Source organism: Ictidomys tridecemlineatus, chromosome 4 (genome assembly GCF_052094955.1).
Source record: "Ictidomys tridecemlineatus isolate mIctTri1 chromosome 4, mIctTri1.hap1, whole genome shotgun sequence".
NCBI classification, from domain to species: Eukaryota; Metazoa; Chordata; class Mammalia; order Rodentia; family Sciuridae; genus Ictidomys; species Ictidomys tridecemlineatus.
The window spans coordinates 32611959-32638229 of record NC_135480.1 but is presented as its reverse complement, the minus strand read 5'-3'; the positions used below and the strand labels follow the sequence as shown (position 1 = coordinate 32638229).

The following is a 26271-nucleotide window of genomic DNA, read 5'->3' as shown; positions in this document are numbered from 1 at the left end:
ACAAGGAATAAAACAATTGCTTTAACTTTTCATTAACATGCTCTCTCCAAAAATAATTCTGTTTGATATTGAAGGCCACGAACATGGGGGGAAATGGAAAGTTTGGGACAGGTATATATGTCAGCTTTCACATATATTTCCAAAAACTTAAAATTCAAAAATGTTATATGTGCTCACATATTCAGCACTCTAACTTAAGCTAGAGCATACTTCTGAGAACTGATAATAACAATATTGTAAAGCTTAATTATATTTTTATGGCCCATGCCATCTGTGCATTTGTTCTGCTTACAATAGTAGTAGAGAATTCAAGAAAAAAACAATACATTTAATTTGCAATGCAATGGTCTTATCACAAATGCATCAAGGCAAATTATCTCATCATTTCAGATCCTGTTTTGTATTGTGGATTTTGTCTCTGAAAATGGAAAAACTTCTCAGTTACTAAAAAAAAAAAAAAAATGTGGTTGATTCAAACAGAAGATACAAAATTCCTGTTTTCATTTCTTGAAACAACTTCTAATTTAGATAAAAGAAACACTAGTATTGTTTGATATATAATAATATAGACTTGAAGATCATTTTTGCTATCGAAAAATTAAGAGTTTCCAAATCACCATATAAATTTGTATATCCATGTTTTAGATTATCTGCATCAAAGAGTTCAAGTTTTTACTGACAATATCAGTTCATTTCCTTAACTGTTTAAGCCCTAATTTCAACTAGTACAGCAATACGAATGACCCAAGAGGTGATGCTAGGTTTTCCCACAGGTGAGAAAGAAAGTGTGAGCAATAAAGTTACGGAATCAGCTAACTTATAAATTTCTCTTAAGAAAACCACAGTAAAAATAATGTTAAAGAATATTTTTAATCAAAAAAAATTTATAAGCTGCTCTTTTGGATTTCTCATGCCTAAGATCTCCAATATAGTATAACTACTTGAATAAGTGTGCAAGGAGAGTTGTTATTGGCATTCACAATCTTATTTGAAATTAAAATGTAACTAATTTTCCTCATTTTTATCTTGCTTGTAAAATTAAAATATAGACTTTCCTTTATCTGCACACCTTCTTAGTCTTTAAAATATCTGAAGCCTGACTACAGCTCTGTGAAAAGAGGTTCTTGACTAGTGGATTTTATTTAATTTCCTACTGTGTAATGATTGTCTCATTTATATACATTGTCATTGAATATTTTCAGTATTTGAGTAAAAATTATTTGAGTGGAAGAAGATAAGCTCAATATTGGCAATTGCTTGTGTTGACTACCCAGAATCAGGAATCCTGAGTAGGAAAGCATGTGCATACAACTTGATGCTAACTGGAACAAAATATGGAAAAGCATGGTAGAAACTAGATTTTAAGTACTTTTAAGGGGATTTCAATACAGGTCTCTTCACGAGAAGTCTTCAGAGGCAAATTAAGTGTATGGTAGACTGTAGTTGCTTCTAGGGAAGTGCAGTGCCTCCTGAAAAACCCAAGGTTCCCTTGTTCACTTACTCACTTACAAATATTTGTTAACTGCCTGGTATGTGCAAAGGACTGTTTATTACTCTGTAATGATTCTAAAGCACACAAAGCATGATCCCTGTCTCCAAGAAAGAGTTTATTATGGTAATTGATATACCACACTTCAGTATCTGCAGACTTGTATTATAGTTCCAACTCTGCCACTTACTAATTGTCTGACATTAAGCAAGTATTTTATTATAATTTTAAGCCCCTCTTTTCTCAACTTAAGTGGGATAATAATCAAAATACCTACCTTGTTCTAAAATTGAATGATAAAATACACATGAATTACCCAACATAATAACTCATCAGTACACAGTTTATGTTAGCTACAACAATAATTGATTATTGCTACAGTAATAGTCATTGTTACTGCAATCTGGTTTGGGAAACAAGATTTATAACTGATGGATTATAGGTCAAACTATTAATCATTACTGTGCTCTAGGAAATAAGACTTCTTTGATCATACTATATAAATAATGTACATGTGCCTGCTCCCTCAGCAAGCTGTTTATTGCCTTCCGTGCACTTATCACATCTTTAGTCTTCATGGCCAGCTTCTTATAGCCTTACCTACTATATTGTAAGCTCTTTTAGAACCGGAACCATGTTTCTTTTACTCCTTTTTTGTGTCCCCAGCACATAGTATAGTGCCTCATTCAGTAAACATTTGTTGAATACATGCTACAGAAGGAGGAAATTATCATAGGCCAGCACCATCAGAGAGAGCATAGTCAGCATCAGAGGATGAGATTTGTAATTGATCTTGGAAAATGGATGGACAAAAAGAGGCAAGAATGCATTTTGGGTTGGGTTTGTGGAAAGCATAATATGTTGATCAGCATCAAATAACTGAAACACAGTGAACACACACCATAAGAATGAAGTCACTTTAAGAGAAAAGATACTATTGTCAAACTTCTCACACTTTTCCATTTTATAGATGAGAAAGTAAGACCCAGAGAATAAGAGAATCAGGATTAGAACCAATGTCTTTTCTTTATCATGTAATTAACAGAGCTAACTTACATTATAGTAGGGGAAACTATAGTTCATGACTTCAGGCTCTCCATTTTATGAAGTCCTTGGTATGACCAACTACCAGTACCTTAGATTTACATGAGAGCGGGGCTATGAGCTGAAAGGAAACAATTGTGATAATCCAAGTCAAAAGTGAAAAGGAAAACAAGAGTTAGAGAAGGAGAATTTATATATTATTTTATTGTGCTCTTTTAGATTGGACATGAATACTTGTGATTTTAGTAAACATGGGTCCAAGTAGAAACTAGTGATGGAAGATGTAACACTCTGACTCTGACTGAAAGTCTGTTATATTTCATTTAGAACACACATAAATATTAAAAAAAGAAACATATTTTATTTTTAGAGATTCTTTATGAAAAAACAAACAGATTCCATAAAACCCAGGGATAATCAAAAACTTATCTGGGACACTTTTTTAAAATGAAGGCACTGTGTATACTATGTGGTGTTAAGTGCCCTCATAACAAATCATACACAGAAGAGCCATAGACAAATAAACCTTTCAAAAGTGGGCTGACGGTTTCTGACAGCAATATAAAGCCATCTTTCAGAGCCAGTAATTCAGTCGGGCCCATCTGAATCATTTCCTCTATAAATCGTCTTAAGTGGGAATACAAGAAAAAGCACTAATGAACTAATAATTATCTTCTCTTTGTCATTAGAGTAGCCTAGGTTTGTAAAATGCCACCATAAAATTAATTTCATTCTTTTTTAATCTACCTGGAATTATTTGTATGTGACTTGTTTTTCTTTTATATGTATGGATCTAGAAAATCAGTATAATGGTAAAGATAAATATAGACTATTTCTATAATTTTAAAGATTTTGAATTAATTATTTAAGTCACTTATTTAATAAACTGGTAGAAACAATTTTGTTCATTTTATTATTTTCCTTTTATACTTTATAAAAAATTGTATACCTAATGAATTAAATGACAAACCTGTAAATTATAAACTGGCTCATACTACACCTCCATATTAATGATGCAGCTGATGAAAATAACTATCAATAACCTAAAGATGCATAGTGCTAAGGACAAAGGTGACATTTTACATTTTTATTAACACTTGTAATTTTCTCCCGCTTGATTTCTTTTAGGCCAAGCCCAATTTCTTCTAAACTATGGGTCAGTGAGCTCATGCTGATTCTCATGTGAATGATGGGCTTGATTTTGCAAAGATATCACTAACTACCAATACCTAAGTCTAGTTGCCATCATTATGAATAACCTGGAATAGAACAATATTATCAGAATGCATTATATCCTTTAATTTCACTAACTATGGCAATTCCAATACCATGAAAATTGTGCATATTTGTGACACTACATTTTTAGTGTCATTAATGTGACAGTAGCATAGTCACATAAACCACAAGCATGTTTTAAATGTTACCTTTCCTTGTTAAGAATCATAGGAAGAAAAAAGAATTTGTATTAATTTAAATGATTTGAATAAAGTTTGAATATAGTAAATGATCTCTCATAAACAAATATAAGCTTGAGAATAACCAAGTTTTGCCAGAATGTAATACATATCTCCTTTAGAAGATTTTCTATATCCTCCCAAATGAAAACAATATTATTCTAATAAATCATAAGAGGCTTCTATTAGTTTGATAAATAAGTACATTTAAAATACAAGTTAGAAAATTATTTGTTTAGGTACTTTAAATAAGTCTTTATCATACTATTCTAGTGATGTCAAATACAATTTTCATTTTAAAAGATTTTAGTTAGAATTTAATCTTTGAAAATATTAATAACAGCTTACAGCAGGTAAGCTATAAAATAACACTGGATGCTGTCTATTTAGTTTCTGGTTGAAAAAGCACAGCAGTACTTTAGTTCATTACCTTTGAAAAAAACAGTAACAAGATAATACAGCTGCCTCTGATTAAGATGTAAATTCTTTCTAATTAGAATGTAAATTCTTACATTTAAATGAAGACATCAATTGTCAGGATGCCATATGATATCTTATTCCACCTTGCCTGAATGAAGCCCTCACTGCTCATCTATGGCACTAAAATAGTTTTGCGATCCCTTTGTTCTCTGATTCTTGTAATATTCTCTCTTCATGTTCCCTTTTCACATTGCTTTTGTTTGTTTTCCCCCTTGCATCTGATATTGTTGTGCCTTGGGATTTTGCAGAAATTTGGAATGAAAATTGAGTTCAGTCAGTGCCAGTATTTGCTTGTGCCTCAATTACTTCTGCTGAATTTTCCTCAATGCAAATCAGGCAGGTTGCATAAAGTGGTGCATGTATTTGAAATAATTAATTTTCCGTAAAATGATGGATCAAGTCCAATCAACCTTCATGAAATCTAAATAATAGAATAGAGAATTAGAAATTAATTAACATTTTGTGTTGTTAATACTTCATGGAAAAACTAGCAATACTAAGTTTTGTTGTTGATTCTAACTTTTTCTTTATTACATGTTGATGAAAACCTTCTGTCTCAATCATTTCTTGCCAGTAATATGTTAACATGTAATCCTGTACCGATAACATTGAGGCAAAGATTTCAAAATACAAGGATTATATAAACAGTGGGTTGAATTATTTGTGCTTCTCTTTACTGAGCAGCAGTGAAAGTTTTATCTTCAATAATATACACTAATTTATAGAAATCTACTATTTACATTGGATAAAACCATGACCATTTGAACATAGTATCACATTTTTTGTCATGTTTATTCAATCAAGAGAAGTAAAACTTTAGAGGCAAATCAATCCAACAGTTCCAAGGAAGGGAGAAACCTATGAATACAAATAGAAGGGTACTTCCCCTAGTTTGGTTGTTTTATAACTTTTTATGATAGAAAATTTTAGACATACATAAAAATAGAGAATAACTTAATGAAACCCCATGAAACCCAACAACCTTCTTCAATCATCAAGAAGCAAACAGTTAAGAAAAAAATACACAAACCTGGAATCATAATGAAAAACATACAAATAATAGAGAATAATGTGCAATAGAAGCTAAAATTTAGTTACAGAATATAAATCTCTAAATACTTAGCAAAGGTCAATTTGCGCTGAATGACAGAGAAGAAAGAAAAGATGAACAGGCAGACTGGAAATGCCATAAGAAGAAATTTGAGGATGAGTCACATGTGTGATGGTATAGTGGACACAAATATGATTTAATTCGAAGTTTCATTTTGAATGTAAAAGTATTTAAGTTTGGTGAGATGTACAGATTTGAGAGCCAGGCAATACATTTTAGTACTAATTAGCCAAGGAAATATTTTCAGCATTATAATGACAATATCAAAAACATCTTCTTATCCAAACAAAAATCCCCCCGTTGTAATTAAGATTCTTTCTTTACTATTCTATGATCATGTTCACAAACAGAAGGATATTTCTAGTAACTAAAGTATACATTTTTTAAAGAAAAAATCTCTAACCCAGCTAATTAAAAATAAATGCTAGTAATTAATCTAATGATTACTTCACTATGTTTCATGATATTTGACTTATATTCCTGGTACATCAAAATACCACTATTGTTATTCATACAATCACTTGTTTAAAACCACATTTGTTTTTGCACAATCCCAAATTTGTGGTATTATTTACATATTGCTACTATGGGAAATTACCATGAATTTAGTAGCTTAAACAATACAAATGTATTTTGTACAGATGTGGAGGGCAGAAAACCAAAGTTAATGTTATGGTGCTAAGATCAAGTGGTTGACAGGATGCATTTGTCTTGGAGGATATCAAGGAGAATCTGCTGCCTGACTTTTTCTGGCTTTTGAGGCTGCTAGCATTCTTTGGCTTGTGGCTCTTCCTTTGTCTTCAAAGCCAGCAACATGTGCTAAGTCCTTCTCACACTGTTATCTCGTTTTCTTTTCTGCCTCTCTCTTTTAATTTTAAGGACCCTTATGATTACATTGGACCCACTCAGATAAACCAAGATAATCTACCTATTTCAAGGTCAACTGATTATCAACCTTAATTCTATCTGTAATCTAAATTATACTTTACAGTGTAAATGAGGTAAGGTTCCAAAGATGATGATGTGAACATCTTTGGGAGACCATTATTCTGCCTACCATGCATTTCCTACATATTTCCTTAATATTGGCTCACCAGTAACTATTTTGATAAACCATAGAGACAGAAGAACTACTTTGGTAGCTCAGTTGGGAATTCTTTTTCAGATTTAAGATAAACTAATATTTGTGATTCTTGATAAATATTATTAATTTGAGGCTAAGAATAAAGTGGACTGAATACTGCAAATTACAACTATTGCACAACCAAATTTAAGTATTTTTTTAAACATGTATACTAAAATCTTTGTCGTTGTAGACATAGCAAGAAAATATGTTTTAAGGAAGGGACTAAGAAACTATCATTTATTAATTACTTGCTATATGGCAGAAACTTTAATAAGTATTTCACAGATATTGTTGCTTTTTAATCTTTAAGCATCCCTATAATTATCTGTATTTTCCTTTTAATGAGAAGGAAACTGAAAGTGGAAGACTTTAGATAAATTCCCAGAAGACATAGAGTTAATGAAAGATCCTAATGTTTTCCTACTACACCAGGCTGAATTCTGTGAAACATTAGTTTTATCTATCAAAACAAGAAACAGTTTTTTCAGTATTGATTAGGATTGAAACCTTCTAAATATTATGAAATCAGCAAGCAAGTATAAAACATAATCTCTACCTTCAAGGAAGTTATAATGCAGTTGATGAAACAAGATAAAAATACATAGGAAAATAGGTCAGCTTTTAAAGCATAGATTTTGGAGTCAGACAGCTTTGGATTAGAATCCTTGGTCTTTTACTGTTTAATCTTTTACCACTTACATGTGAGCCTAGGTTTCCTTTACTGCTTCATAGTGTTGTTACAAAGATTAACTATACATTAAGTCACTTGCCCAGAATCTGGCACACAGCAAGCACTAAGTAAATGGTGGCTGCTATTATTGTAATAAAATTCAAACAGCACAGGCCCAAGTTAATGATTACCGGGTTAAGGGATATAGGAGTTCAGCAAAAGAAAAGCTGATTGTCAAATGAGTGATTTTGAAAAAGTAACAGATATGTGCAAGGAGTTTTTACATTATAAATATCATGATTAGTAGTGCATTGTAGTTAAGTACACTGGTTCTGGAGAATAATTTTTGCTTGTTTTCAAAATTCCACCTATTTACTAATCATCTGTGCTTTAGTTCCTCATTTAGAAAATGGAGATAATATAGTACCTATTCCATGGGGCTGATAAAAAGGATTTAATGAATATGCAAAGTGCTTAGAAGAGTATTGGGCACACCATAAGTGCTGTGTAAGTGTTTTTATTAGGATCCAGGACATAAGTTGTGTAGCCTGTCTTCAGTGATCCATTGTATTTGACAATATAGTAAAGAAGAATACGTGTTGCCTTGCTGTTCCCACAGCAGTATAGGTTATTTGCACAGCTGGACATTAGCAATAGGACGGGCAATACACATTATACAAGTGCCTACAATGTACTTAACTTTTGGTAATACAAATTAGCAAATCTTCTCCATTCTTATAAATCTCCAGACTAGGAAAAGAGACAAAACTGATTGTGGATGAAATAGAAACTAAGTGACAAAATAAAAGTAAACTGATTGCTAGTGCAGTAGGAATTCATAAAAAGGCAAAATCGTGGATTATCATCTTACTAGAAAAAGGATCTGAACTAGGCCTGGAATAATGGATGAGACTTTATTGACAGGCAAGAAAGGGGGCAAGGGCGCAGGAAAGATGGTGGAATGAGATGGACATCATTAGCCTAGGAACACGTATGACTGCACATATGGTGCAGATGTACATCCTGAACAACCAGAGAAATGAAAAGTTGTGCTCCATTTGTGTACAATGAATCAAAATACATTCTGCTGTCATATATACTAATTAGAACAAATAAATTTTTAAAAAAAGATAATGAATAGTTCTGAATATAAGAAATTGCCCAAATCTGTTGTCTGCAGATGAAATTTAGAGGTTTCAGGAACTTGGGTGAAAGAGAAATTTACAACTTTGTTTTCACTAATTTTAGCACTTTCTTAGTAATAAACATAAGCATCAAACCACAGGAGCATTTGTAACCATGACTTTGTCATCAATAGAAATCACAGATTTTTTATGTAAGATTACAACCATAAGAAGTATCTCAATATTATTTACATTTATTTCCTTTGGTAAATATTAGTTTTCACCCCATTCTTTTTATTTAATGGTTAATTAAAAATTACAGATAGCTTACTCTCTCAAAAATTAATTTATTATTTAATAACATTTCAGCGTAACTTGTTCCTTTGTAATCCAGTGTATTTATTTTATGCATTCAAAAAGCATTACTCTGAAAAAGGGTTCATAGTCTTCACCACATGTCCAAAGGAGTCCTTGGTACTAGGATAATGCTTCTGTTTATGGATCTGGGAATGTATTTGTTTTCTTAAGGGGAGGGGTATTGGAGGGATGATTGGTTTTGTTGGTTTGTTTTTTGGTAACCACATCCATAATTGACTCATTGAGCTTACAATCAATCTAAGCTCCTTTTTCACACCTGTTAGACTATCTGTGTTAGTCCCTAATGCAGGTAAGTAGCATAATTATCCAGCCAGTAGCTGGCACTGACTGACAAACATAATAAAATTCTTAGAGCAATAGTTTATAAAAAAAATTCTGACTACCTAAATATATGACACATTAATAACCATCTGAGGTAATAATTTTGCAAGATATCATTTATATGTGAATATATCTTCCAAAGAAAATGGCATTTCTTTTTAAAACAGTAGTCCTTTGATTTGCTTTGCACAGTGTGAGAAAGAGAAGGGCTCTTCCACTTATTACTGTGTATCAAATCACCCCAATTCTTAGTGATATAAAACAATCATTTTGTTACATCCAAGCCTTCTGTGGGTCAGGAATTTGGACAAATACCAAAGGTAGTTCCATGATATCTTGGTCCTTAGGTGGAAAAGAATATATATCGATAACTAAAAATTAGAATCACCTCATTAGAAAATTAGGAATTACACTACCACTTGACCCATCTTTCCCACTCCTCAGTATTTCTCCATGCTATAACCATGCAGCCATTTCAATGTTTATAGCACCACAATTCACAACAGCCAAATTATGGAATCAACCCAGATGCCTGTCAGTAGATGAATGGATCAAGAAAATATGGTACATATACATAATGGAGTATTACTTGGCCATAAAGAAGAATGAAATAAAGGCATTTGTCTATTATTGTATGACAATGGAGAAAATCATGCTAAATGAAATAAGCCAGACTCAGAAAATCAAGTGTTGAGTGTTTTCTCTATACGTGGAAACAAGAGCAAAATAAGGGAAAGAAGGCAGTTGAAGAGGAATTGGAATAAAAAAAAAAAAGGTTGTCAGGGGGAATTGAGGATGGCTGGCATAGTTGGTTGATTGACATAGCTGATTTCCAGGTATAAATGTACTCTTCATTTCTATTTTTTTTTTAGTATTACTTGAAAACAACTTATGTCCAACCTATTGGGATTACAGGTATGAGGAATGTCATATAATTATATTATAAGGCAAACTTGCTGATTTCCATTTTCCACTACTGTCAACACCTTGAGTGTTGACGATATATTGCAATATATTACTTACTGCTGTATTCCCCAACAGCTAGGACAAATATGTGCACTATTTGTACTAACATATAGTATATGCTCATTAAATATTCTTTGGTCTTACCATAAAAAAAAAAAGAGGAATTGGGATATCATAAAGATACAGGAAAGATCAGTCGAATAGAAGAAGGAGAACAAGAGCAAGGGAGGAAGGAATAGAAAGGGAAAGAAATATGGAATGAATTTAACTATCATATTCATATATAAAGGTACCAAAGGGAATTTCACCTGTATGTATATATAAAAGAAAGGAAATTTAGTAGAAAAGAGAGAATAAGTGGAAGGAAGAGGGAAGGAATGGGTAAAGGAAATGGGGATTGAAATCAAATTTCTTGCATTATGATTTTTTCAAATGAACCCAAATACTATTTATAATTATAATGTTCTAATTAAAAAGAAGAAAAAGGTTAGAATCTACAAGGAGCATCTTCACTCACATATCTAGCATTTCATGCTGGCTGTAGCTGTGCCCTCAGCTGGGGCTGTTCTCAAGAGCACCTGTGCATAACCTTTCCATGTGGCCTGGGCTTCCTCCCAACATTGTGCCCTCTTCCTTCCTGGTGGTCAGTCTGGTGAGATGGCAGCTCAGGGGTCTAAAAACAAGTGCCCTGGTAAATAAGTTAGAAGTTATCTTGTCTTTTATGACCCATCCTCAAAGGTGATGAAACATCAGATCTGCCACACTCTATCAACTTGAATAGTCACAAGCCCACCCAGATTCAACAAAAGAAGTAAAACTTGCCACTTGATGGTGGAGCAGCAAGGTCATATTGTGCAAGAGTATGTGGAGCAGATGATGCTATAGTTTTCTTTGTATTGGAAATGTAGTCTGTACCTGTAAATAGCTATAAAATTGTAGCACTTGAAAGTATTTGGACCCGACCTGCAGTGGCACAGTTTTCATGAAATGATTATAAGTGACACATCATTTGCCATAATGACTCAAGTTTGGAGATGAGGCTTATAAATATGTTATCTATTATTCTAATAGTGAAATTTCTCATTATTTCGGTTGGAAGAGGGTCTATGGTCTTTTTCAAATTTGAAGATTAGATTGTTCTAAAACTTTGTACATCTGTGTGTTTATCAGCAGAAGATATGAAAGCCATAAATATTATCTAACACATATAATAAGGACAGAGGCATAGCTGTTCCATATCTTCACCACTAAAAGTTGTGATGTAGGGCTAAAGAACTATAGAGCACTTACCTAGCATGTACAAGGCCCTGGGTTCAATCTCCAGCACTGTAAAATGTAAGAAGAGAAAAAAGTTTTGATGTAAAAAAGAGCCACAAGGAGGGGTGGTATGGCATATAAATTATACCTCAATAAATTTGTATTTTTTAAAAAGAAATCATAGTATTGAATTCTAGGTAATGATGTGCAAGCTGCAGTGATCAGGGGTAAAGTGTACTGATATCTGCAACTACTTTGAAATTTACCAATAATTTGATAAATTGATGGACAGATGGATGTTTGGAGAGGTTTGGAAGTAAATACAGAGAAAGGTCAATTGCACAATGCAGGTGATATTTTTATGTGTATTCTCAAAAAGTCAGCTGTTATATGCTTGTAATTTTTCATATTTAAATATTGAGAGAAATCATGAGATATCACTGTATAATTACTGGCATGCCCTTTAGAAGGGGATAAAGTATTTTCTTGATTAAATGTTCTAATATAGTTTTGATGAAGTGAAGTTATATTGAATAATGAATCACCTATTTTTATTTAAATAATTGGATAATTTCCTGGTAATATAGAAGACCAGTGGAAAAATTAGGCACAAAACCTCACCACAGTTCTGTTACTGCAACATCAAACTTTTGAGACAAATAATTATAACTAGCACAATCTTGCTACTGGAAAAACAGAAAGTCTAAACTTAATGTATAAACAGTACAATCTCCATTTTGAATGCTGTTTGCCCTGCTAAAATCTTACACCTCTTTTTTCTTTTCTTTTTTTCCGTTTTATTTGGCCTCAGCAATGTGTTTCCTGTTTACATTGCACGTGAAATCATGAAGGGTCACTATTATCTGCCCAACCCCAATATTGTTTGGCAATTTTTCAAATTGTTTTGCTTGAAATGTACTGAAGTGGTAACCTGCTAATTCAGGTATATACTCCAACACCTTTACTCCATAGTGAGGCCAAAAGGAGGAAAATAATTTTAAAAAGATAAGAGGACTGAAGGGCTCTTTTAGTTGTTAAATGAAGAAGTAGTTGGTAAGGATCAGTAAAACTTTAGAAATTTGTAACTCCCCTGATAAAATTTGGGCTTACTGAAACGTTTATGGCATAACTGAAAGAAGTACTAATTAGATAAGATTATTCGACAGAACTGAGTGTTTAAGATGCCCTTCTTAACTTTGGATGGGCCAAAGGGTATGCAGGGAGGGAAGGGGGCATGGGGATAAAGAAAGATGGTGAAATGAGACAGATATCATTACCCTAGCTACACGTATGATTGCACAAATGGTGTGACTCTACTTTGGGTACAACCAGAGAAGTGAAAAATTGTGCTCCATTTGTGTACAATGAATTGAAGAGCATTCTGCTGTCATGAATAACTGATTAGAAAAAAATAAATAAATTTTTTTAAAAAGTAAAATAATATAAAATGCCCTTCTTAAGTTGTCCACCAATAACTGGTACTTGTTGTGACATGTCACGCAGAATCTTTGGTCTTAAGAAATGTAAGCAATATAGCTAGAATGAAAAGTTGGAGAGAACACCAGGGCCTCAGCAGATTCACACTGCAAGATAAAGCATACTGAAGATAAGTGCCAAGTACCAGATGGAATGAAATCATGCTCCTCTTGCTCTCTTGCCCAGCCTTAGAAGCCAGGCCAGGGGAGTTAGTGATCGTGGTGCAGGAATGGGGGTTATTACCCAGTGTTCACACTGTCCTATCAGTCAAAATAGCCATTCAAAATGTGCCTTCCTATTTTGTATTTAGAGTCTTATTCTTATCTGAAACTTGGAAGCTTTGCCAGCTGACTCATACTTTGTTCTGCTTGAGACTTTCACTTCCAAGTACATATTTAGGCTTTATTTGCCAATTTTGTTGTTTGTGTGGCTGAATGCTATATCTGGAAAGACGCACTTTTAAGCTAGTATGCAGTCAATGACTTGCCTTCCACAGTCATGAGGAGGTTCTGAAACTTCTGTTTCAAGGATTTTGACATGTCAGCATGTGTACATCTAGTCTAATGCCAAAATGCCTTATGCCAGTAGCTTCTTTTTGATCCAGGTGTACATGATTTTCCTTGTGGATATTAACCTGTTGCCATTAAAAGCAAACAAAAAAAAACCAAAACATAAGATTATGGAGTATAAAATAGGCTTACAGCTACAAATGTTAGTATCATACCACACTGCCTTTCATTTGTTAAATTTTTTAATTATGTTGACATCTCTCTTTTTTTCCCCAAAATGTCTGCATCCAATGCCTGATTTTCCATTCAACCTGTGATGATGCTTCCCAGCTGCTCAGCTGGAATCTGGATTTGCCTTCTCTCGTTCAGCACACTTTTGAACCAGTAGCAAGACTTGTGGGGAACTTTGAGATTTGAAAATTCGAATTTGGCAGTACCCTGGGGACATTAATCAGTCAGAAAATATAAATGAGCAAATCATTTCTCAGATGAAATGGTTCAATTGACAATAATATTGAAATGAAAAAAGCAAAATGTTAACCGAACTAAAAACATGTATTCAATTCAGAGGATCATGGTATTGTTGATTTTTTATGCTTTTATCAGGCTTGATCTTTTCAACCTTTGTAGTTTAAATAATTGGCAATAATTTAACTGTTCTAATGCTAATGAGTTCATCTTTACTGCTTACTCCCTGATACCATGACCCTCTCCATTGCCCTCCTCAATTCTATTATGTACCCATAGCAGCCTGAAACACAGCTCCCTTGCCAGCAACTTTCACAATATTTATTGTGGAAAATATTATCGATTCAAATGGTGGGTGAAAATTATAATTGAACTGTAGTTTATATCATTATCATGTTATAAACATACATAGTATTTCAAATATTTAAATAACTAAATGTTCCTCAAATGAAAGCACAGTTATCCAACTTGTCCAATGGAAGGAAGAAAAAACAGCACAAAAAATACTTCTAACTTTAAAGTATCATTTTGTTGTTGTTTGTTTTGATCACTGTACAAAGCATCAGTAATCAAGAATTCAGGACCAGGCACAGTGCATGCAGTTGTAAGTTCTGCAACTCAGGAGGCTGAGGCAGGGGGATCATAAGCTCAAAGCCAGCCTCAGCAACTTAGTAAGAACCTGTCTCAAAATAAAAATAAAGGGGACTGGGACTATAGTTCAGTGGTAGGGCACCCCTAGCTTTAATCCACAGTACCACCAAATATACGTGTGTGTGTGTGTGTGTGTGTGTGTGTATGTTTTATCAGAAGGATGGAGGCAGTACCTGATTTCAACTACATGGATTAAAAAGACTGATAATCTTGGAAATATTGAGCTAGTATGAATCTTTTAAATTGGAGTCATTGATTTCAAAATTTATATTCATATAGTTTAATAGCCTATCATCTGTAACTTCTCAGTGATAGTGCCTAGTAAAAGTGCTTATTATAAAAAGCATTCTGTGGGGATTGGGGTTGTGGCTCAGCGGTAGAATGCTCGCCTAGTATGTGCGAGGCGCAGGGTTCGATTCTTAGCACCACATAAAAATAAATAAATAAAAGTATTGTGTCCAACTACAACTAAAAAATATTTTTTAAAAAAAGCATTCTGTGAAAGAAAGTAAGCCTTGCAGGCAGATAGCTACATAATTTGCACGGCCCAGTAAAAATGAAGATGTAGGTCCTCCTGCTCAAAGCACCAGAAAAAGTTCCACTCAAGGTACTTAAATATTAAACTTTTTCCTTTCTTCTGAGGTCTTGTTCTCTTGACCTGTATTGGTGTTTTTATTTGCTAATTAAGGTCAGGTTCCTTCAAGACAGGGATACTCTCAGAGCACATATTTCAGAGGCCCCTGAGGATTCACCCATTGTCTTGGGGCACACGCAGTCCATCAGGTGCCAGGGTTTCCCCTCCTGATGGACTTTGCCTTGGCCAGAGCTGAGAGAGTTGAATCAGGCATATCCCCTTCCCACAGACTATCCCAGCCCACAATGGATGAATATTGTATTCTCCTCACTGGAATATGATAGGTACCTGATTAGGAGGTGAATACAAAGCTTGCCCTTGCCTAGTCACCCATCAGATGGCCTGAGGCACTGCCCGACGCAGGCAAAACAGGTGCCTCCATGCCCTAACTCAAGATGCCATGGAAGCTGGGCACAGTGACACACACCTATAATCCCAGTAGCTGCAGAGGCAGAGGCAGGAGGATTGTGAATTCAAAGCCAGCCTCAGCAACTTAGCGAGGCACTTAGCAACTCAGTGAGACCCTTTATCTAAATAAAATATAAAAAGGGGCTGGGGTGTGGCTCAGTGGTTAAGCACCCCTGGGTTCAATCCTCAGTACCAAAAAAAAAAAAGATGCCATGGAATATGTGCCCAACCCTGACCCTCACCCAGACCTGAACCAGGGCAGAGAGTGGGAGATCTGAGGAGAAGGAGACAAGGTACAGAGTGGGAGATCTGTGGTTGTGACACCTGGGGAATGGCAGAGTAGGCTTGGGAGGACAGAATACAGGGTTACATGTAGCCAACCTCCCGGCCCTATCCACTCACCCCACAAATACTCCACTGTCCTAGCAGACTTCTCTTGCTGAAAATAAACTTAAAGATAAAATTATTAAAAATTTCAAGACAGCAATCCCAAGAGCACTAAACCCCAAGTGCTGGGCTCTTCTAAGCACAGGGTTCTATGAAAGCCCATGAAGCTGGCCTTCCCTGCAGGATAGACCCAAACTATGCTTAAAATAATAATAAAATAATGTCTAACATGTATAATACCAGACACTGTTCTATGTACTTTTCATGTATTAACTCATTAATCCTCAAAAGAATTTATACAGCATATGCCATCACTATCTCCTTTTTATAGATGAAGTGAGGGATATCCAGGATCATTCTGTAGTAAAGGACACAGTGAGCATTCAAACCCTGGCAAACTAGCTCCAGAAGATTCTTATTAAAGAACTAAAAGAGGAGTGAATAACCCAGACATTTGGTGGAAAAGCAAATCACACTTATAAACACTATACTTTTAGAGACTATGTCTTAAAGCAGATTTCTAGAAGATAAAAATCTTAATTGATTGCAAGTACCTGGAGTTAATAGGCTGTTGTCTTGATCTAGCTCGAATGTAAAAAGCAACTATCAGTAGAGTTATCTGTGTGGAAGGACTGGAGACAGTAAATAGAAAAGCAAAGAGAGTTTGTGAATACTCCTAGAATTGTTACATTTTAAACTTTCTGTAGATAGCTACTCCAACTGTAGCCTGATTTCCATATTGCCCTGCCCAAGGTCTTGCAGCTAATTAATGATGGAGCTGAACCTCAAATCTCTTTGTCCTGAAAAGGAAAATTAGCAGGCACCTCCGTTATATTCTTGGTAGATGCTTAGGCTTCTCCTCGTTACGGCTGGACCAAGAAGAGGCGGAATGTGGGAAGAAGGGAGTGTGAAACAACTGTCTTACTTCTGACTTTATTTTCTTTCTGTCTTCCTTTATTAAAGGGGATTCATGTGTTTTTGTGTTATTGCTAATGTTAACTCAGCCATTTCATTTTAATCATAATTACCACTGTAATTACTTTTAATTGAACTTGCTATTATAAAATCTTGACTATAATGGAGGGATTGCTGGACCAACTTCTCTAACCCATTCCTTCAAAATATGAGAATTCCAAAATAATATGCAGTGAAATTTCTTGACTCTTATGCCTTCAAATCACCAATAAGATGGATCCTAGAAACCCTAACTTTATTTGTGAAATTTGCAAGTGGCCAGACCAGGGGCCATGACTTAATTGCTCCACCAACTCTCTTTTACTTCAGAGTATATTTGCCACCACACAAAAGCATGAAATAAGAGTCAACGTGCTTAACCAGTTTGTGTAGGAATTTCAGCTCAGGAGGTATTCACAATAAACTATTTCTTTTACTCATGGTGGGCTTTTGACTATGCTTTGTCAGATCTTTTTCTGTCTCATAAGTGTATCTTTGTCCTATTCTACAGTTTTAGAATCACTTGTTTATTAAAATTCAATGTTTAAAACTTATACCTCAAATGCAGGTTAAAATCTGATTTGCCATCTACTCAATATAGAATTGATCCAGGATTCTCAGTATTTGAAATGTTGAAAGAATTAGAGAACAGATTCTGGTTGTGAAGATTCTGGTTCTCCCTCCTCTTTGCACAACCTCGTTCGTCCAATTCACTGGACCAGAAAAAAGCATGGGCACTTGGTATGAGTTTCTTCACACAGCTGGTCCTCTGTTGATTATGACTGCTCCTGTATCTCTGAGGCTAGTATCCACATGCTGGCCCTCTCAACTGCTAGATGTAAAGAGTTCTTCAGAGGGTCCTCTAGGTTAATAATGCCATACTGTTTTAGTGTCAAAGTATCCACCCACAGTGATATGCTCACCAGTCTCTTGCTGATGTGTTCCCCTTGCCAAGCAGGTCATCATCTTGCTAGAATATCAGCAAGCTAACTCAAGTACAACTCATTTGATTTGTCCCACGGGAATTTCTTATGTCCTTACTGGTCAAAATTGTATACATGCAGGCTGTTCCACCACTGCCCCTTCACTCTGCCTGCCATTTCTCTTTTAGTTCTCTCTTCCTTGCTTAATAGGCACAGAAACAGATTAGAATGTTCTCTGCCTAAAAAGATGTTGAACAGGGAATGGAAGGCCAATCTTTTCATTTTGCAGGCATAGCCAGTCTTTGAGTTAGTCTCTCAGAGCCCTACTGTCATCTTGAAACCAGCTTCAGGAATACACTTTCCTCATACCACAAGTACTGTTATTTTCCACAAAGACAAGTGACCCTGTAACTCTTGTGTCCACCTTTCCCATACTTCTTATATGGATATTGGGGTGTTGTCTTGGCCCAATTGTTGAAGTTTCTCTTTGGGCTTCACTTAATCCTTATTGTTGTCAGGATGGGTCCATCCTGTCAAGCAATAGTAAAAGTAACACTCCCCATGTTGTTATATGCTCATAGAAGGAGCAATTCTGATGCAGAGCAAAGGCCTTAAATTCTTGCCAAACAGAAATTAAATAAGAGTTAGTTCCTCTGCCCTTTGAAAAAAGACAAAGATTATAAAAATGCTTAACAAAGGAGAGTATTATGTCAGATAGACTTTGACAAAGTAGATAGGATTGAAAGAAGATATTTTAAACAAAAGGTGAACACTAACAGAAGTTGAGATTTAGAAAATTACAGAGCAGATTTAGGAAAATCAAGTCAGCTTATTTACAATGGAAAAGAAGGATATAGGACCAGAAAAGTAGGTTGAGAACATAAGATTGGGATTATGAAGCCCAGAATTAAGGAATTAAATCGAGCAGAGTAACCTGTAAAAATGGAGAAGTAGCATTATAACAATTTAAAAGGAAAAACTAAAGTGGGGAGGGAGCTTAAGGAAGCACATAGAAAAGGAGAATGTAAGCAATATTCGGATCTTTTGTGGTTTTTGATGACCGATTTTATAGGATAGAATATGCCAACATATCCCAAATGCATGCTGTGTTACCACAGATCTATTAGATGCTTTCCAAATCAACAGTGAATTCTCTAGTCATATATGCTGAGAAAACTCAACCATATAGTCCCCACTTAGAAATCATAGTTAAAGTAACATAGAAATCCATGGGCTGGGGTTATAGCTCAGTGGTAGAGCACTTGCCTAGCACAGGTAAGGCACTGGGTTCAATTCTCAGCACCATAAATAAATAAATAAATGCATCATATCCATCTACAACTAAAAAATATTTTTTAAAAAAGTAACAGAAATCAGGGGCTGGGGATGTGGCTCAAGCGGTAGCACGCTCGCCTGGCATGCGTGCGGCCCGGGTTCAATCCTCAGCACCACATACCAACAAAGATGTTGTGTCCGCCGAAAACTTAAAAATAAATATTAAAAATTCTCTAAAAAAAAAAAAAGTAACAGAAATCATAAAGGAAGAAAATCATGACCTCATTTAACCCAGTATTTTCCACAATGATTTTAGATTTATAGAACTTCCTATTTTATAACTCCTATCATATAGAACCAGTATATCAACTATCATATAGAACCAGTATATCAAAAACCATACTTTGGGAACCACACCAGTCCATGTTATATGATATGAATAGATTGACATAGTGATTTGTACATTAATATTGTATTTTCTGTACAAACAATAAAAAACAAAAGCATGATTATGATAAACTCTGTTTCTGGGTAGAAAATTGTTCTTGGGCTCTAAGGTTAAGCTATATTTCTTAAGGCTTGGCCTTGTTTCATCCAAAATGAAATATTTTTCTAACAAAAGACCAAAACAGCTATAACAATCTCTGTATTGACTTCTGTCGCCTTAACAAACATCAGCATCTGTGCTCTTAACTTTGGGTTCAAAAAGAAAGAACCTTTATTTTTAGAGTGCTTTTTAACTTTAAAGGAACATATGTAAAGGTTTTGTTTGGGAGAATAAGAAGAAGAAAGCTGTGTCTCTTTCATTATATTATTACACATAATCACTGCTAAGAATTTGTTAAATTACATTTGATGTACAAAGAAATTTGAGGCTTAAAGATGTTGCTTTGTTGGTCCAGACTAGCTGTTGTATATAAAAATGAGGATTTGGGAGCATCAGATCTCATGTTCTTTCTAATGAAGCACTCCTCCTTAAAGAATAAGAGATAAAATTACCACTTTTATTGTATTTGTTTATAAATTATTCCCAAATTTCTTAGAAGACCTACCCACCAAAACTACTGTGTTAACTCTTATTCTTGGTTGGAGTTCGCCCCCTCTACATAATTATTAGTGTCAATGTGTTTAGTAGATATATGTTACCTTTATACTTTTCACTGTAACTGCTAAGGATACCAATCAAATAATAAAGAAACTGGCTCACAATCCCTAGCACTACCCAAAAAAAAAAAGAAAAGAAAAGAAAGAAAGAAAGAAACTGGCTCAGAAAGATTATGACTTACCATGGTCATAGGACAAGTTGATAACAGAAAGAGCACATACCTTCAACTCTTTATAGCACAAATACTGAAGCACTAGCACTTAGAATAGAAATTCCAAGTACACATCCGTTGAATAGAAGATTTGTTGGGTGAGGTGGTAAACATCATTTTTTTCATACATCTACAGTATATTTTTCCAATTAAGGAGGCTCGTCTATATGAAAAATAATAGTACTTGTTACTTTATATCAAACATGAAATATTTCTATGATACTGTTTTTTAAAAGACTTATAAACAAAGCTTATAAAAGAAACAGACTTTACCTCCAACAATAGCATAATGATGAATATAGGCTTTAAAAGCCATTTCTTTATAGCTGTAATATTGTTCAAATACTAAGTTAGTAGAAAAATATGGTTTATCATCTTTCTTATTTTACATGTTTTGATGTGTCATTTATAAATTATATTTCAAAGAGGGTTTTTGTATGTGTAGTTACTTTGCCATTCTCTGAGAGTACTTTTAAAATAAAGAAGAATGTGTAATCTATTAAAAGGAAGAGTGGTTATCTCAGAGAATTGAATTAGGAATAGGGAAAGACTCTTGTAGTTTTTGTTTTACAAATGTATTTGTTTTATATTGTTTCCACATTATATTAATTAGTTATTAGCATATATATTACTGTTATAATTTTTCAAAGTTCAGGAAATTATTTCTAAGGAAGTAAAGAATATAATTAATAGGTTGCACGTATACTTTTGTTAAAAAATTAAAGAGTTCAAACATATAGATACTATTAAAAAGCTTTTGTGTGCCCATTACCTAATTAGGAGATATATTAACATTAAAATGTTAATATAATTAAAATTAATATAATTTAAAATGTTGAAAGGTAAATGTCCTAAACTTGCCCTGTTAACCAATAGCAAATGTGAGTTCTCAGGCTTTCCACCCTGATTCAGATTGGTATAAAAAATAGCACATGCTGCAGAAGCTCTACCACAGTGTCCTGCTGCAAAACAGTTGTAACCATTGGTTGCTGGGCAATGGACAACACAGCAAACCCAGCTCCCTTCACTTCTACGTTTATTTATCTAGATTAATGATGTAGACCATCATAAACAAACAAGATATTTGTTATATAAATAGGATGGCTAATGCATTTCAGGAAATTTTAAGATTTTCCTTAGCGTTCATGTGTACTTTCAGTGCTTTTAACCTTGAAAGAGATATAGGTTGTTTGGAAACCAAAATTAAAGTTAGATTGAAAGGGTACAATATGATCTCCTTACCTCATGATAAATCATACCATGAATTTTAGGAACGTAAACTGGGTTTTCCATTTGAATTGTTTCCTAGCAGATAGAAAGGAATTATAAAATAATTCATTTATATTAAAGCACAGAATAGTCAAATCTGTTAGAGGAGAAAATCTCAAGTTATTCTTGGTAATCATGCCCTATCAAAATTCAAAGGAAAATCAAATCCAAAGTAAAATTTTTCATCAGTAAAACAAAATATTACAATTCCAGTTTCTGTTACAACATGTTTGTCCATTTATAAGAGTCATGAAAGTTGCAAGTGCAGTATATTTCAAATATTTTACAAAATATGATGTATACTGTCAGCTGTGATAGCTGTACTGCACAATATTAACAGTACAAATGCTGCAAGGTCTCTGAACAGATTGCTTCCGCAATTAGTATCTAGGTACTAAGTTAGCAATAAAAATATAAGCAGGTCCATTTCCTGAGGCTCTACCTAACAGAGATGTTGCAAAAAGAAAATGAAATAATGAATAATCATTTTAAGTGTGAAATGTAAAACATTATCCATGACACAAAGTCTAATAAAAGTAATAACATTGAAACTGGAATTGGAGCTCAGATTTCAAAAAAGATGCTGTTTTTTTATTCTTCTACTCTTTGCTTATCATGGTAATCAGTGGAAAAGCTTTGGGGCTTTTTATATTAGTAACCGCTTCTACTATTTAATGGATTGGCCCTTTTACTACTATAACTACCATCCTTATACACTTAGCTATTTTCATTAAACAATCAGTATGGTCAATCAAAATTATCATACTGCTTATAAATGAGTGTGTAACGCAGCCTGAGTGAGAGCTTTTTCCTAAAATGCTTGTGTTCTATCATGTCTACATAATGCAGCCCCATTGACTACAGTACCATTAATCTGACTGAAACTTGTCCATCTTCAGATAATTTAGTGGCCATTATTCAGTGAGATTATCTTATTTAAGAAAAGTCTAGTAGTGACATAAGCAGGATAGTGGAATTGAAAGCTCCAGACCCTTCTTCCTTCCACAGAAACACAACACATAGACCTATTCCCTTTGTAAGAAACCCAGAAACCAGTTAAAAGACTCCCCCCAAAAAAAGCACAAGACTCCACAACTGCACCTAGGCTAGTAGGAAAATGTGTGGCACCCTCTTGCAGTATTTTCTTCTCCTGACATAATAACAGGTATTCAAGAATTGTCTTATCCTTTTTGTATTGCTACAACAAAATTCCACAGCCTGGGTAATTTATAAATCACAGGTATATATTTCTCAGTTCTAGTGGTTGGGAAGTCTTAAATCAAGGTAACAGTAGGTTCTGTGAAGGCCTGTTTCTCAATAGATGGTACCAACTCATTGTCCATTCATTGTGGAAGGAATGGAAGGGCAAAAAAGTGCGCCCTTTGATCTCAAGTTCTTTTAGTAGGCTATCAATTTCATTTGTGAGGGTGAGACATGATTAAATTATCATTATGAGTCCTCTTAATATTGTTGCATTGAAGATTACTTCAACATGGATTTTGGAGAGGAAGTCATAATTAAGGAGGAAACTCCAAGCACCTGGCTTCTCTCTAGGGAAAGAAAAAGAAGACTGGACCATATACCTGTGTTCTGAGTTTGCAGGGGAAATGGCCAAGGACTAGATTCTGTGTCACTTCGCTCAGAGCATTGATAGGACCTGGCATATTCTCAGTGCCTGGAGCCACTGAAAGCAAAGGAACTGGGTGATGTGCTACTGCTCCAGAGGACTTGTGGTATAACAGACATGGGCCAGTACAGCTTGATGACCTCTTCCTCAGGGGAAAAGAGAAACACAAAACATGTATCCAACATTATAGCTTTTCATGTGGCTGCACTAAGACTGATTTTTTTCTCACCTAACTCAAGGCAGGACCTTGATGGCACCCAACATGCTCTAGATCCCTAGAGGCTACTGAAAACAAAAAAAGAAATACATAGTGTCCTGCTGTTTAGAGAACTTGTGGTACAGCAGAGAGACACCAGAGGGAGCAAGAGATTGTAAGCTCCTGAACAAAAAGAAACCAGCAAATCCTGTATGAATCTAATCACACAAGTCTAAAGAAGACATATCCACAGAAAAGAGAGCCCCCCACCCAGAATCACTTACTGGACTGATTGCTAAAATTTTCTTCCTGTGCAAAAGTCTGCAAAAGATTTGGAGAGATAGCTATTTTTTTCAAATGTGTTGATACCAATGCAAAGTTACAAGGAACATGAAGAAACAGGGGAGAATGGCCCAATCAAAGGAACAAAATAAATTTCCACAAACTCTAAAAAAGTGAAGTATAAGAATGAATTACCTGACCAAAGAAAAAATCCAGAATAACCATCATAAACATGATAAGCTTAGGGGGGAAAATGCCTGAATAAAATGAGAATTTCGACAAAGAAACAAAAAAAATGTAAAAAAGAATCGAACAAATTTGGACCTGAATAATACAAGAGCTCATATGATTTGCATCTAGAACATACCCCAAAGGCTCATGTATTAAAGGCTTGGTCTCCCATGCAGCTGTATTTAGAGTTGGGACTCTTTGGAAGTGATTAAATAATGAGGACACTGATCTCTTTGTTGGATTAATCCACTGGTGGATTAATAATTCGATAGAATTATTGAGAGGTGATGGAAACTATTGGAGGTGGGACTAGGTATATTCCCTGGAAGGGCATATACTATCCCTGGTCTCTTTTCCCATTCTTCTCTTCTCTTCTCTCCTTCACCCCCTTTCCTTCCCAGTTGCCATAAGGTATAAAGTTTTGCTTTGCCATACCCTTCTGCCATAATGGATTGCCTCACCATAGGCCCTGAAAGAATGGATACTAGCTCACCATGCAAAGAAAACTCTAGAATCATAAGCTGATGTTTTCAGGTATTTTGTCACAGAAAGGCAAAGCTAACTATAAGAACTGAGCTGAAAAGGAGGTTCAAAAGCAGTCTTGATCAAACTAAGGAAAGATTTAGTAAACATGAAGACATGTCATTTGAAATTATCCAGAGAAGCAAACAGAAAAAAAAGAGTAAAATAAAGCAAATTAAATTAAAGAGTAAATTATGGGACACCATTAACCTGACCAATATACATTATCATGAGAGTTCATGAAAGAGAAGAGAAAAAAGCAAAAAGTTATTTCAGTAAATTAGTGGGTAAAAATTCTTCCCAAATCCAGAGTAATAAATTGATTTTAAAAACATGATGGATCCAAATAAGAAGGATCAAAAAAGTTTACACTAAGGGGCTGGGATTGTGGCTCAGGGGTAAAGCACTCACCTAGCACGTGGGAGGCCCTGGGTTCGATCCTTAGCACTACATAAAAAAAAATAAATAGGTAGGTAGGTATGTAGTAGATAGATAGATAGATAAAAGTTTACATTAGACACAATGTGATTAAATTATCTGAAATAAAAGAATTTTCAAAGCAGCAAGAGAAAACAAATCATCATGTACAGGGAATTTTTTTTTAAACTATCAGATTTCTCAGCAGAAACCTTGGAGAATAGAGAGAATAGGATGATACATGCCAAGTGCTGGGATAGGGGGCAAAAAAAAAAAAAAAACTCCCAATAAAGAATAGTATATCTGGGGCTGGGCTTGTGGCTCAGTGGTAGAGTACTTACCTAGCACATGTGAGGCACTGGGTTCAATTCTCAGCACCACATATAAACAAATAAATAAAGGTCCATCAATAACTAATAAAAATATTTTTTAAAAAAAGAATAGTATATCTGCCAGACTGTCCTTCAAAAATGAAAAAAAAAGAAAAAGGAGAAGAGATAAAGACTTTCCCAAATTAAAAAATTTAAGGTAGTTTGTCACCACTAGCCCTGCCTTCCAAAGAGTCCTTCAAGTTGAAGTGAAATGACACTAAACAGCAATACAAAAATATTTTAATGAACACAGTATAGAATGATATGATTTGTGACATTGGTAACAAAGTACTGGGAGGGAATAAAATTGTAGAATTTGTTGTATATAACTGACATTAAGTTGTTATCACCTTAAAATATATTATTATAACTGAAATGTTTTAGGTAAGCCCATGGTAACCACAAAGAGAATACCTATGGAACATACAAAATAAAATAAGAAAGGAATCGTCAAAAGCATATCCCTACGAAAAAAAAATCAATAAAATACACAAACCAGCAAGAAACACAAACTATGAAACAGACCAAAAAAATGGCAACAATAACTTTTTCCCTATTTTACTTATAATTACTTTAAATGGAGTAATATGTCCAGTGAAAAGATGCAGAGTGGATAAATGAATTTAAAAGTAAAATCCAGTTAATAATATTTAAAGAGATATCCTTACATTTAAGGACACATATTATCAAATCATATTTTATTTATATACAAATATGCCACAATGAAACCTACCATTCTATATAAATAATATACACTAATTTTTAATAAAGGCACAGTTAAGATAAAAGGGAGAGGATGTGGATGATATTCCATATGAATGTTAACTAACATAGAACAGGAGCAGCCGTATTTTTTTATTTTAATTTGTTATATATGACAGCAGAATGCATTACAATTCATATTACACATATAGAGCACAATTTTTCATATCTCT

At 34.4% G+C, this 26271-nt stretch overlaps 1 protein-coding gene and 1 long non-coding RNA gene across 5 annotated transcripts in view; one reads left to right on the top strand and one right to left on the bottom strand.

Annotated features, from left to right (window-relative positions):
• Elp4 (elongator acetyltransferase complex subunit 4) overlaps window positions 1-26271 on the top strand; it is a 231831-nt gene that overhangs the window by 162595 nt on the left and 42965 nt on the right. The window contains exon 10 of one of the 3 annotated variants that reach the window (XM_078046289.1): window positions 10070-10112. The exons of the other annotated variants lie outside the window; for them this stretch is intronic. Within the exon in view, the coding sequence (XP_077902415.1) occupies window positions 10070-10112 (43 nt within the window). The remainder of the gene's footprint in view (window positions 1-10069; window positions 10113-26271) is intronic. 3 annotated transcript variants of the gene reach the window in all.
• The window catches only part of LOC120889602 (uncharacterized), a 50925-nt gene continuing 27372 nt past the window's right edge, over window positions 2719-26271 (bottom strand). The window contains exons 2-7 of one of the 2 annotated variants that reach the window (XR_005733587.2): window positions 21664-21726; window positions 20432-20584; window positions 13384-13530; window positions 11454-11489; window positions 10681-10851; window positions 2719-4888 (exon numbers count right to left, since the gene is read on the bottom strand). This is a non-coding gene — a long non-coding RNA (uncharacterized LOC120889602). The remainder of the gene's footprint in view (window positions 4889-10680; window positions 10852-11453; window positions 11490-13383; window positions 13531-20431; window positions 20585-21663; window positions 21727-26271) is intronic. The other variant, XR_013437665.1, reaches the window with a different exon arrangement.